The following is a 13,833-nucleotide window of genomic DNA, read 5'->3' on the forward strand; positions in this document are numbered from 1 at the left end:
ACCATCCTAAATACATGTGAGTTGCCAAGCATCCAAATTTTGATCACATGACCAGACGGATGCTGCAGTGGTCATAAATGTGAAAAATGGTTATGTCACCTTTTCAGTGCTGGTGTAACTTTGAACGGTCACTCAATGAATGGCTGTAAGTCGAGGACCACCTATAACCCCAACTCATGACAAAGTTCTCTATCTAATCTGTAGAATGGTTACACTCTACTCCAAGGGTCACCAACCTTTCGGACCTCAGGAACCACTAAATTCATAATTTTAAATCCCGCGGACCACTATGATCTGCCTAATGACTGGCTAGGTGGTCATGTGACTGGGTGGACGTGGCCAACTTGATGTCACTTGCATCAAGGGGCGCCTCACTGGCCTCTACTCGCCCCTCCCTGCCCAGCCACTCCTCGCCTGTCTGCCTGGGCTCCTTAGGACCCCAACAGGAAGCAGTTGTTGGAGCTAAGTAGCCACCATGAGAAAGAGTTGGCAAAACAGCTGGCTCAGTTCAAATTGGATCTGACCGAGAAGGAGGCTCAGCAGAAGCACCTCACTGAGGACTAGGAGCATAGGCTTTCCAAGCAGAGGGAAGATCTGCGGGAGTGCAAGGTACTGGCGCCTGGACACTCAGCAGGCTGAGATGGTCAGCCAGTTCCAGGCCATGATGCAGTCCCACTGGAACAAGGACCTCCAGCTCTTCGCCACCAGCAGCACTTCCCTCCAGCCTTCGCCCAAAGCCCTGCACCAGGAGGCTGAAGCAGACCCCAAGTCGGAAATTCTGCCCCCCTCCAACCCACACAAAAAGACCCCGAAGGGAGAGACTCTCTGCAGCAACACAAACGTTCACTGCACATATCCGGTCCAGGGGCCATAGTTTGAGGACCCCTGATTTAATGCAATATAAAAAATGCAAATAATTTTTCTGCGGACCACCAAAATTTTCTCGTGGACCGCCAGTTGGTGACCACTGCTCTACTCAGTTCAACTATCCAACTAATTCTTACATCATCCTTTCTTCAAGGAGCTAAAACCAGCAGGTATATTTTGCCTTTTATCCTTACAATAATTCTGCTAGTCTCTCCTACAATGGAGGACTTTTACTACTGCTAGCTTATAAAATAACATAAGTGCAGGACTTCAGACAGACAGCACAGCTCAACTGCGAGTCTTTAGCACAGCTAACATGATAGGATTATTTGGGGGATAAAAGAGGGGTAACCTTCTGGATGAACACTTGATTCTATGGAAGGATAACTGGAGCCAAGTGAAATAAATTGCCATTCAAGCTACTGCTGCAGAGACCAGAATAACCATTACAGCTGTTTATTCAAGGATGTGGGGGAAAAAAAGATGGTTTAGTACAATTTTGTGAAACAGGATTCTTTTTTTTTCCTCAACAAAAGACCAATGGAAATAGGAACAGAACTAATTAGCCAATGAAGGGGCTTCATAAAGAGCACCAGCGAAATTCAATGCAAACAAATGTCTGGTATGACATTGATATTCTGTCTGTCTTTAATTATAGAACTCAAAGGAGAATAGGCAGGGCTGCCTGGCTGTTTTACATCCTTATACTAGTAACAGCCAGCATGGTCGTCTTTGCTTACAATATCAAACATGCCCAGGGTGCTTTGTTCCTTGCCAGAAAAGACACAAGAGGTACAAGAATAGCTGATAAAGAATGATTATCTAAAGAATTATGAGAGCTTTTGACAGCAGCAAAGGTATCCTAGAACAGGAATGTCCAACTTTGGCAACTTTTAAGACTTGTAGACTTCAACTCCCAGAATTTCCCAGCAAGCCATGCTTGGGAGAAAAAGCCGCAAAAAAAGGGGGGGGGAGTTGCAACTTGCAACCTTTTTCGAGCTTCCCCATTGACTCGGTTTGTGGGAAGTCAGCAGGGAAGGTGGTGAATGGCAGTTACGTGATTAGGGGATGCTACCACTCTCTGAATTGCAACAAGCTAGTTGCCAAGCGTCCCAATCCTGATCACAGGCTGAAACTTTGAGGACTGGTCGTAATTCCCTTAGTTCAACACTGTTGTAACTTCAAGCAGTACCTGAACAGTGGTTGTAACCTGAAGGTTACCTGTAATAAGTGGCACATGTTCAATTCTTTGTTTAAAATCGCCTCTTTCATTCTTCCAGCATCCCAAGTAACCTGCATAGCATTCCTTCTACCTTCATCATAACAAGTAAACTATGAGTTGGATGGGCACTGACTAGTAAACCACTGAGTTTCAACTGCTGGGGTGGAACTGAAGCTGGATCTGATCCAACAGCTTAACAACTACAGGTAGTCCTCGACTTACAACAGTTGCTTAGTGACCGTTTAAAGTTACAACGGCACTGCAAAAAGTGACTTATGATCATTTCCCACACTTATGACCATTACAGTATCTCCATGGTCACATGATCAAAATTCTGATACTTGGCAACTGACTCATATTTATGACGGTTGCAGTGTGATCCCCTTTTGCAACCTTCTGACAAGCAAAGTCAATGGGGAAACCAGATTCACTTAATAACTGTGTTACTAACTTAACAACTGCAGCGATTCACATAACAAATGAGGCAAGAAAAGTCGTAAAACGGGGCAAAACCCACTTAACAAATTTCTCACTTAGAAACATATTGGGATCAATTGTGGTTGTAAGTTGAGGACCATCTGTACTCATTTAGTATTTTTTCTACAGCTATCAATTAAATGCCAACAATAATTCAGGGAAACAACAGCTGTATCTTGCTCCTTTTTCTAAATGTCTAGTATTTGTTGTGTATGATTCTAATCTTAGTGATAAGCATGTTATGATAAGAGACACTCAGAAACCAATCCTCCATTATCTAGTCTTCTTTTAAAACCCTGAACTGCTTTGCACTCTTCCTTCTCCATCACTTCTCTTTTTTGTAACATATCTATTACATCATCTAGAAACCAGTGCAATAGTGATGCAGTAGAGAGACTGCACCTCTGTGGTTTAAAAAAAAAGTTTTCTTTGTTAAGCTTGTCTTTTGGTGACTGGATATGTATACACCCTATACCTTTTTTGGCAATAAAATGCAATGATCTCAGGAGTCAGGAGACAGGAGTCAGATAAAGGTTTCTCCCAAAACTGTCTTCTAAGCAGGCTTTTTCCAATGTTTTCATCTAGTGATTCACTATCAACATCCTGAAAAAGTGGTTTATGGAAATCCTTCATCAGCAATGATCCCAGGAGCATTTACAAGTATTAGCAACACACATTCTTTCCTGTCAAAAATGTGTGGAACCAGCTTTAGCCTCTTTCACTACAACTTATACGTCTGATTAATGCCTATGAACCACTTTTATATTGTACTTATTCTTCTTAGTTTGATTATGTCACCCTTGGCTCATGAAAGGCTATAAAGTAGAATTAGGGTGTGTTGGGTTAAAAACCTAAAACAAAAGTTATAATCCAGGCAGTGTTAAAACTAAAAGGCTAAACCAAAAGAAACATAAATATCTTCCTTATCCCATTGAACTACAGTTTCCAAATTCTCCAACCAGCATGACCAAAAGGGGCTGATAATATCTAATTCATTCAGTCTTTCCTGAAAAGTTAGCAGAAATGTCCAAATTCGATATCCTCAGACACCAAAGACAGGGTTCAGATAAGAGTCTCTCTCCAAAACTACCTTCTTAATAAGTACTTTCCAATGATATCATCTAATGATTCAGCATCCTGAAAATGTGTCTTAAGGAAGCCACAAACACACCCATTTTTCTCCCCATTAAGCCTAGAGCTTCAGCACTCTGATGGCTTCAGAAAGCAATTGCAGGATCTGTTGCAGCCAGGTTCATTCACTGCCTCATTGCTCTCCAGATACTTACTTGTCTACTAATGTCCGAATTACTGCCAGCGTGTCAAGTACTAAAACATCAACATTATGTTTTTTCCTTCTGGGTTCATGTGGCCCCCGCCCCCGCCGGGGGGGCCGTACTGGGTCCCTCTGATGGCTCCTTGTTTCAGGTACAGGCATTCTGCTGTTCTCTGCCTGGTGATTCCTGGATTCTGCATTATCTTCTGCACTGCTGTCTTCTCGACAAACGCAGGAATTGCCCATGCTGCTAACTCCCAAGGTTTGTAGCAAACAGAGAATATGCCGTTCAAAGGTCAGCCGTAAACCTTGGAAAAGGTTTCTGCTTGCATAGAGCACAACCAAAGCAACAACAATCATCTAGACAGTTTTAAAATCAATGTTTTTGGGATGTTGAATTGTAGCCTTTGCATCATACAAGTTTGTAAAAACTGGAACGGGCAGGAAATGGTTGGTTTACTTTTTGACATCATCACTGGTGATACTCATTGGTTATCCAAGAGAGGCCTGCAAAAAAAGAAGAAGACACCCAAATCAATCTGGATTTTAATTATAACGAGGCAAACAAGCCCTCCCACACCCCTGTATTCAAATCATAGATTTTTAACAACAGCATGTCATTGTGGCTTAAACTCACCAGTTACCTTTAGCAGAAAATAGAAAATCTGGAATTTGTCCCACCTGCAAACTTTGCCTGTTTATCCCAAAATTTGCTAAAGTCACCAACATGCTATTTCTTATTATCTGTTCTAGGTTCAGACACTTCGTTATTCAGGACTACTTCAAGGACAATAAGCTATAGCGTGCCACAATTTACTTTTTTTCTCTGTAGCATCTCCACATATTAGAAAGCTTTATATTCTTTGCAAGAAGTACATTTCCAGTCTTTGTCTCCTTGCTGCCCATCAAGAATAGATTGATTGGTTCCAAGAAAAGACAAAGGGAGCACCAGCCAGTTCAACAGATGACAGGACGAGCAACTGAGGCAACATAGCTTGGAGTTTCTCTACCCATGACTGTTTTGTGGGAGGCTGTGCATATTTCTTGAAAATGATGCAAAAGAAGCATACGCAGCCTTCTATTTATCTATATCCAGAAAAAGTAGTTTGGAAACCAATGATTTTAGAAAATCCTTCAGTTAACTGTCAGACATGTTTTTTCAGACTTCTAGAGAGGAATACCAAGAGCCTTGGTAGTACAGTGGTCTAAAGCACCCTGTTATTAAGGTGGTTATTAAGACCAGCTGCCTGCAATTACTGCAGGTTCAAATCTCGCCAAGGCTCAAGGTTGACTCAGTCTTCCATCCTTTCTAAGGTAGGTAAATTGAGGATCCATTTGTGGGGGCAATAAGCTGACTTTGTATAAATATACAAAAGGATGAAGGCTATTGCTGAGCACACTGTAAGCCACCCTGAGTCTCCGGAGAAGGGCGGCATATAAATAATATATATATATATATATATATATATATATATATATATATATATATATATATATATATATATATATGTGTGTGTGTGTGTGTGTGTGTTTTTCTTCTAGCCAGTTTTTCCCTACGTAACCAAGGTTTTTTGTAGCTCCAGCTCAGTAGAATCACATCTACTCGGTTCTGGGCTTTTTTCCTTTCTAACAGCTAGCAAGCTCTAACTGCTAGGTGGGAGACCTAAATAGATCCATTTCTAGCTCGTTTGCTTTCATCAGTAGGCCATACCCATATCTTATGTATCCTCCCTGTAAAGGTACAGTATCAATTTTCTTACTAATTTTCTTACTATATATATATATATATGTCAATCACCCCAAGTCTTCCCAATATAAGGCAACCTGTCAGACGGACTGTCTACCAAATAAGACAATACAACCGTAACAGACAGCACAATAAAACTTTGTCAAACAATTCACTTATAAATCACAAGTAGCAAAGTCATACTTTTAAATAGAGAATTCTAGGAATCTTCCAAGGCAATGACAAAAGGTAACCGTGTCTCTTCTCTATAGAAACTGCAAAAACAACACAAAATCTTGTGGTAATTAAAATGCCACTCTATACAATGTATATGGCCAATTGGTGCAACTGTATGCCTCTGGCTGATTTAAGAATAATTAAAGACTATGCATAGGACAATACAGCATAAACACAGCAGCTGAAGTAAAAAGTGTCCCACTACCAAATTAATATAACCATTATTATGCTGCAAGTTTTCATATCTATATTCTTTTCACTATTACAAATCTATTACAAATCTCCTACAAACCCTTCAATAGCTGCTTTCATCTCTTTTATGACAGTGCTATGTATTAAATGGACATTAGCAGCTACATACTGAATATAAAGGTTAAGCCAAACCAGTATTAGCACCCAAACTACTGCCAAAAGCTGATGAACCACAGTATTTTCTTTCCCAGCTCTGTTCTTTTTTTCTTTTTCTTTTACCATTCAAAGGTTGGAACAGACTTTAGCAGGATGCATCTTAGGGAAACTTCCTATCCTGGAAATACACTTACAGAAGACAGGCCCTTTTTAAAAGAATGAGCGTGCCAATGAAGTATGTGCAATAATACCAGTATGCTGCTTGTTAGAGAACCAAAATCAGCCAACCAGGGACTTCAGAAGACTTCCTAGAGTTAATCACCATGCATGGAACAACGGTATCAATGGAAACTCAGAGTTGAACTGTAGATTCCTTGGTGCTTTCAGAGCTTGGTGGTTTGTTTGCAGAGGTTTCAGGACCAGAATAGGTAACATTTTCTAGCACTGAAGATATTCTCTGAGCTTGGTTGTTTTCTTGCAGACATTTCATTATCAAACTAGGCAACATCATCAGTTGCTAGTTTCAACCCCGAGCTGCAAATACTTTCCTTTACTCTACTGAAGATATTACCTAAAAAAAGGTAAAAAAAAAGTCTGTAAGCAAACCACCTGGCTCAGACAGCACCAAGGACTTCTTCACGTTCAACAACAATGGTCAGCAGCACTAAATATTTATGAAATGAGACTTGCAAAGAACCACAAGGACTTTAAACTACCAAGTTGCTTTCAGCTATTGTATCTTATTTGCCATATATTTTTAGCAACATTCGCCAACCAATTTCATCAGATATAAATTCTTAGAGCAGGAATTCTATTTTTTGAGCGACCCAGAAACAAAACTTGTGAATATGTTTCAGGATCTTTTGATATCTAGTACTTTTCTTTATCAGAATAAAAACTGCACACCATACTTCCTGTGAGCTAGCTTAATGAACATAAGCATGCAACTGCCATCCTGTATGCAATAAATTTGTTTGTTTGTTTATTTAATTTGTTGGACAATGTACTCACACAATACATATTGTAAACATTGTTTTAACTCACAAATATATTTTCAAAGCTGATGCGTTCGTAAGAGATCCAAATGACTGAAAAATGATAGAAATTTAATTTAATTTAATTTAATTTAATTTAATTTAATTTAATTTCGAATTTATATACCGCCCTTCTCCCTGAGGACTCAGGGCGGTGTACAGCCAAGATAAAAAACATAGAATACAAATATTAAAACATTTAAAAATATATATAAAATTTGGCCCAAAAAATTAAAAATCACAGACTAATTAAAAGAATTTAAAAATTTTAAAAATTTCTTCTTAAGCCAACCCGGCTTGCTGAAAAAGATAGGTTTTCAGGGAACGACGGAAGGCATTGAGGTCCTGGATTCTTCTTATCTCCGGGGGCAACTGATTCCAGAGGTTGGGAGCCCCCACAGAGAAAGCCCTCCCCCTGGGGGCCACCAGCCTACATTGTTTGGCTGATGGCACCCTGAGGAGGCCCTCTCTGTGGGAGCGCACGGGTCGATGGGAGGTCATCGGTAGCAGCAGGCGGTCTCGGAGATAGCTAGGCCCTATGCCATGGAGCGAAATGGTACCAGTCTACTTGTTTCTATAACATGTAATGAAATAATCACTATTTCAGAGATTCTACGATTTTTACACCGTAACCATCAGTGTAGAAAAAAAAACCTTGCACTCTAAATTACTGCCAAGACACCAAACTTGAATATTTCAACCACCAAGCTTATTTCAATTTCTTTACTGATTGCCAATATATGAAAACTCAGCTTTCAGATAGCTAACCCACAAAAGCTATTAGCAACATTGTGGTGATCCCAGAAAATAAAAATATTTTTGTCTCTTGTTTACATTCATATATGTGAAAAACTTCCAATATGATGAATTACTGAAGACATGCCTTATCTCACACCATCAAGATTTGCCTTATATTCTAACATTAAATTTGTTTAATAAGTTCACATTCAATAAATTCCTATTAAAAAAACATTTTCTTATCACAAGTTTGCCCTTCTTGTTTTTGTTAAATTCATTGGTTGTTACAAAACTTTCCAGAATCTCTATTTTAATCATAAAGTTGTTTTAACTGCAAGAATACTACAGTCTAAAGTCTGGATGACATTTGGCATTAACCTCAAAACTGCTTTTCAGATTGACAGGCCATTAATGGTGAACATTAATAAGTACGTATAAATAATTAAGTGTTCATATCTTACTGGCCATTACATTACATTAAATATATCAACACACACATTTCTGCTAATGGCTTAGTCCTAATCCAACTTGAAATAGCGAGATATTCAAGAACAGGTTATATCAAGCATTCTGATAGCAAGATTCATAAGAGAATACTGTATCCAACACTTTCAAAGAACCATCAAAACAAAACACACAATTAATATATTTACAATCACTCCAGTTTCCATCATGATAAATAAAGAGATAATAAGGGGCATATGGCAATTTTTGAAATTAAGTTGGGAAAAAAGATTTTATGAGCTACAACTGTACTATTTTTAAGCATCTGCATCAGGGGTGAAATCCAGCAGGTTCTGACAGGTTCTGGAGAACCGGTAGCAGAAATTTTGAGTAGTTGGGAGAACTGGCAAATACCACTTGTGGCTGGCCCCAGAGTGGGATGGGAATGGAGATTTTGCAATATCCTTCCCGCAGGAGTGGTGAGGGAATGGAGATTTTGCAGTATCCTTCCCCTGCCATGCCCACCAAGCCACACCCACCAAGCCACACCACACCCATCAAGCCGCACCCACCGAACCGGTAGTAAAAAAAATTGAATTCCACACTGAACTACATGACTGGTTTTCTAAGCATATTTGAACCACAACTAGTCAATAAAATATTTTTCAACTGTTATCAAATGTGAAAAGTTCGCTTAACCATAGTTTATTGAACAGGCCACAATTGGCTGTGTTCACACCACAGAGGAAACCAAACAAATGGATTATGGTTTAATTAATTTATAGTTTCCTATAATGCAACACCTGCAAAGAGCTGGAAGGACCAGGAACCAGTCTTTTGAACAATAACTTACTCCACATCAGAATATGGATATCAATTTTATCCATAAAATTGCTCCAAACAAAAGCCTGTATTCTCCCATAAAAAGTTTTGTTTTTTTCCTCTTGAACCCTTGTTTTTAAGACACATTTTGCTCTGTTGAACAGTTGCATGCATCAGCCACAGAACTACGTGGCTCATAGTTCATCATACTATGCTGACTGGGATAAAACGATGCATTCCCACCCTTTTCCTTCTAGTAATTAAAAACTACACAGCTCCACAGGCTATTAAATTGTACATACAAAGAGTCACTGTTTGAGGGAAATGGGTGATACATAAATGTGAAAAATAAAAAAAATATACACTATAAATTTTGATTTTAAATGCTGAACCAAGACCACTCAGCTGCCCTGAGCCTATTGAAAAAAGCTGTAGGTCTGTAACTATTTTATTTCTTTCAGCTACTACTGGAAAAGTCCTAGCATTTTTTTCAGCACATGTCTAGCAAATATGCTAAACCACAAGCATTGGCTTTAGCCAGATATACATAGATGGAACAGCAGCCATGCCTTACGAGAGTCAAAAATAAGAGAATACTAATTCGAGATCTGACTTATAAGAATATTCGTTTGAGTCCATATCCTATATAGTTTTTCAACATCACTTCTTTTTCTTTTCTATAACTTCAGCTCCTGATGAGAGCATCCATGCATTTGGAATAGGTTGCCATAATGTTCTCGTAGGATGTTTTTCAATTTACCAATTTAGCTAATAGTCTGGGAATTTCAAAATGGTTTCCCAATCCAAAAAAAGCAGCTCAATTAATTTTTATCACAAAACAGCAATCCAGGAGAATTCCAGAATTGTTTCCATGCTGTCATTGAGTAGTTAAACTATGCTCTGTTCTCTGCCCAGTTTCTTATGAGAAAATGTGTGGGAAGAATGTTTGGAATGCCATAAAAATTTCTCAAACAGGTGAAATGTGTCTCAGCGTACTGAGCAGCAAACCTCACATCACATTCAAATGAAATGAAAATACAGAACACCCAACTTGAAGGGCAGTTTTAATTCTCTTCATGCCAAGAACCGGCCCACGGTGCCTCTGCTGGCCAAAACGGGCCGCAAGGCCTCTGTGCAGCCTGTTTTTGACCGGCAGAGCGCTTCTGGAGGCTGGGGAGTATTGTGGAAAGAAAGGAGAAAGGAAAAAGCTCATCTTGAGCCTGTGTCAAATGCCCACCATGACCACGCCCACCTCCCCTCCCCCCTGGCCCTTCAAAGTCAAACATAACCCTGATGAGGCCCTCAATGAAATTGAGTTTGACACCTCCTGATATAGTGTCCTGCTTGAGCAGGGACTAGAAGACCTCCAACTTCCCTTTCAACTCTGTTATTCTGTTAAATTCTTTTAAATATTCTGAGATCCTAGTCATTCTGCTTTGTTAAATCCATAATGGCTAAGCGAACAGTGTGAATCAATTCTATGTGTAGAACTAGTTCTAGGTGAGGAAAATTTTTAAAAATTCAGGGGGAAAAAAGCAATCTCACTTAGACACATGCAAAACATTTAATGGTCAAAATATTCTGATTTTAAAACAGGCTGTTTCAAGGCTTCAGATACTGGAAGTGATGTGATTTCAAAATAAAGTGTTGCAACCTCCATTTTGAGATTTATTGCACAGTAACTTATCCTTTTTAATAGTTTTAATGTTTAAAAAATCCTTTTAATTTATTGTTGATTTTTCTGCAGACATGAGAAGACCTGTAACTATGCAGAAACAACCATTTTATTTGCAGGTTATTTCATTTTTCTGCCCAACTGATAAGCACAAAATTGCAAGAAAACCTTGAAGGACACTTCTGCTAGCCTTAAATAAACCAATTAAAGCAGCTATCTAGGAATGTGCAGTATTTCATATCTGAAGCCAAAAAAGTGTTCCAAGTAAATGTGGGCATGTTGTTGGTGTTTCCTTAACTCAAGTGCTTGTTTTCTTGGGAGCCAGCTTCTCTAAGGAAGCACTAACATCTTAACTTGGGATCCAAAGGGTCACGTACCCCTAGAGATCCCCAGAGTATCAGAGCAACAGAGTCAGAAGAGAGATAAATCATTATATAGGAAGTAAAGATAAGCTTTTAAAAGGAATAGACAGAAAATCCACAATTTCTATAAAATTCTTATGCAAGTAAATAATTTTTGGTGAGTTCTTTCTCTTTAGCATACTACTGGGAGGGGGGTGATTATAACAAAAAAAGGAAAAAGAGAGGTATCCAAAAAGAAAAGATGTCCTCACCCACTGCTTGCTCTGACCATTAATATCACATAGCCCTGAAAGATGACTGAAGGAATGCTGCTTAAAATAATTCAAGAAAAGGTCTGGAATATGCAATTTAACATTATGTGGAGCTTACCCCTCCATTTTGAACAGAGGTAAATCCAGGGCAGGAACTCAGGAAAAGAAGGAACAGACAACCTCTCCCAAGAGATGGATCATTTTACTGCTTTGAAAGTGACTCAGTAATGCAAATAGGTCAGAATTATCTATATCCTGAGGAAGCCTACAATACTAGAAAAACATACAGCATTAATCACTGAAGCACACAGAGGCAGCTATTTCACGGAGTTCGTACTTTGGGCTTTTATTAATCTCTCTTTTCTTACTTATCAGCAGCACATGTGATTTGTGCATTACTGGATTTAAGAAGAAAGAAGAAATACCTGCCAATCTCCAAGAAACTCGAGTTTGTGATAAAAAATTAAATACTGAGCAAAGTCTGACATCCTCAACCATTCCACTTCTGTCCATTTTTATTTTATTTTATTTTTGGCATTAACATTCAAAGTAATTCCCAACAGACATTTACCTCCAGTGAAACTTTCTTTCCCTCTGGCTCTCCTTTCAGTACAATATCTCTTTCTTCTCATCGTTTCAGTTTTTCCTAGTTTCCAAACCTTTGACTCATAGAAATGCATTTTCTCCTTCCCAGAATAAGGATAGGTTCACATTCAAGGTTGTACTGGGTACAGGTTAATAGGCACCTTAGCTATGGGCTTCATGGTGAACAATTATGCTTATTTATGTCTGCCACTGGAACTATATTGTGCATTGAGTACAGACCAAGAGAATAACATGCAGGTAATCCTTGATTTACAACCATAACTGAATCCATGATTTCAGTCCTAAGGCGGGCCACCAATTTTACTGTGACCAATTTTACAATCTTTTTTTGTGGTGGTTCTCAAGTGAATGCCACCATTGTTAACTCATTTGTTGCTATTCTTTAGCAACTAAAAGCTGGCAAAAATGGTGATTTATGCCGGTTTTGATAGCTTTCAGCAAAAATGGCATAAATTGCAGTCATGTGACCCTGCGACATTGCAAATGGTTGTAAATGGGGGCTGGTTGCTAAGTGCCCAAAATGCAGTCATGTGACTAGAGGACACACACACACACACACATTTCCTCTGTCGGGATCTGTTGTAACTTCAGTCACTAAGTGGCCAGTCATTAAGTCTAAGGACTATCTGTACTGCCTCTCTTGTATTTTCTCTTTAGTTCCACTTATGAAAGGACAAAAGAAAATTAAGGCAAGGCAAGGAGGTGGTTGTAGAGAAGAGGAATATAATGGAAGTGAGTAGGAAATGGCATTCGCTGAAGATTTAGTGATGCCCACAGACAGTATTGGGAGGCAAAGCAGAACAAATCAATAAAGAGGAAAGCCTATTTAAAAAAATAAATAAATAAAGATGCCCGGAACCAATTCCCGAAAATGGAAAGAAAACTACATCACCCTAATAAAATTTAAGCCACTGGTGTAGTGCACTTTAAAAATCTTACCAGGGATATTTATTTTGGCAAACCAGAGCACCAGACCCCACAGTCTTGCATGTGAATGGCTGTTTTGTGCAAAATGCCAGTTCTTTTTCTCCCCCCTTCCACTTCTCCCTTCTTTGATAATCTACATGACATGAATATGTATGAATGCCATTTAAATTATTTACACAGCTACCACCACCACCTTAAAAAATCACTCAGGGCAATTTGCTACTCCCCACCGAAACAGTACAAACCAATATATATATATATAAAAACCAAGCTGAAGACAGAAAACTGGGATTGCAAGCAGCCTATATGCGTCCCTTTCTACTGAATTGGGGGCAGCTGATAAATAAACACCGTGTTTCCCCGAAAATAAGACCCTGTCTTATATTTTTTTGAACCCTGAAATAAACGCTTGGCCTTATTTTTGGGGAGGTATTATTTTGGGGCGCATGAAACAAGACAGGGTTCCTCTTGCCATCTTACCTGATTTCCAGCTCTGTCTCCCTAACCCTAACCCAGTGTTTCTCAACCTTGGAAGCTTGAAGATGGGTGGACTTCAACTCCCAGAATCCCTCAGCCAGCGCTGGTGGCTGGGGGATTCTGGGAGTTGAAATCCACCCATCTTCAAGCTACCAAGCTGGAGAAACACTGCCCTAACCAGAGGAGGGGACCGGCTGTGCATGCAGTTAAATATTTTTGGGGAGGGCTTATTTTCGTTGGGGGAAGGGCTTATTTTAGCGCATGCACTCAAAAGCCCGATGGGGGTTTTATTTTCAGGGGAGGTCTTATTTTCGGGGAAACAGGGTATATATATATATATATATTTT

At 39.3% G+C, this 13,833-nt stretch overlaps 1 protein-coding gene across 2 annotated transcripts in view; it reads right to left on the reverse strand.

The window, feature by feature from the left end:
• The window catches only part of RSPRY1 (ring finger and SPRY domain containing 1), a 39,311-nt gene that overhangs the window by 24,650 nt on the left and 828 nt on the right, over positions 1 to 13,833 (reverse strand). The window contains exons 1-2 of one of the 2 annotated variants that reach the window (XM_070952734.1): positions 6,402 to 6,489; positions 3,853 to 4,346 (exon numbers count right to left, since the gene is read on the reverse strand). In XM_070952734.1, coding sequence (XP_070808835.1) covers positions 3,853 to 4,199 — 347 coding nt within the window. In that variant the 5' untranslated portion in view covers positions 4,200 to 4,346; positions 6,402 to 6,489. Of the gene's footprint in view, positions 1 to 3,852; positions 4,347 to 6,401; positions 6,490 to 13,833 lie in introns of those variants that run through there. The other variant, XM_070952733.1, reaches the window with a different exon arrangement.

This window comes from Pituophis catenifer, unplaced genomic scaffold (genome assembly GCF_029215685.1).
Source record: "Pituophis catenifer annectens isolate HBS135680 unplaced genomic scaffold, rPitCat1.0.hap2 SCAF_13, whole genome shotgun sequence".
In the NCBI taxonomy this organism is placed as follows: Eukaryota; Metazoa; Chordata; class Lepidosauria; order Squamata; family Colubridae; genus Pituophis; species Pituophis catenifer.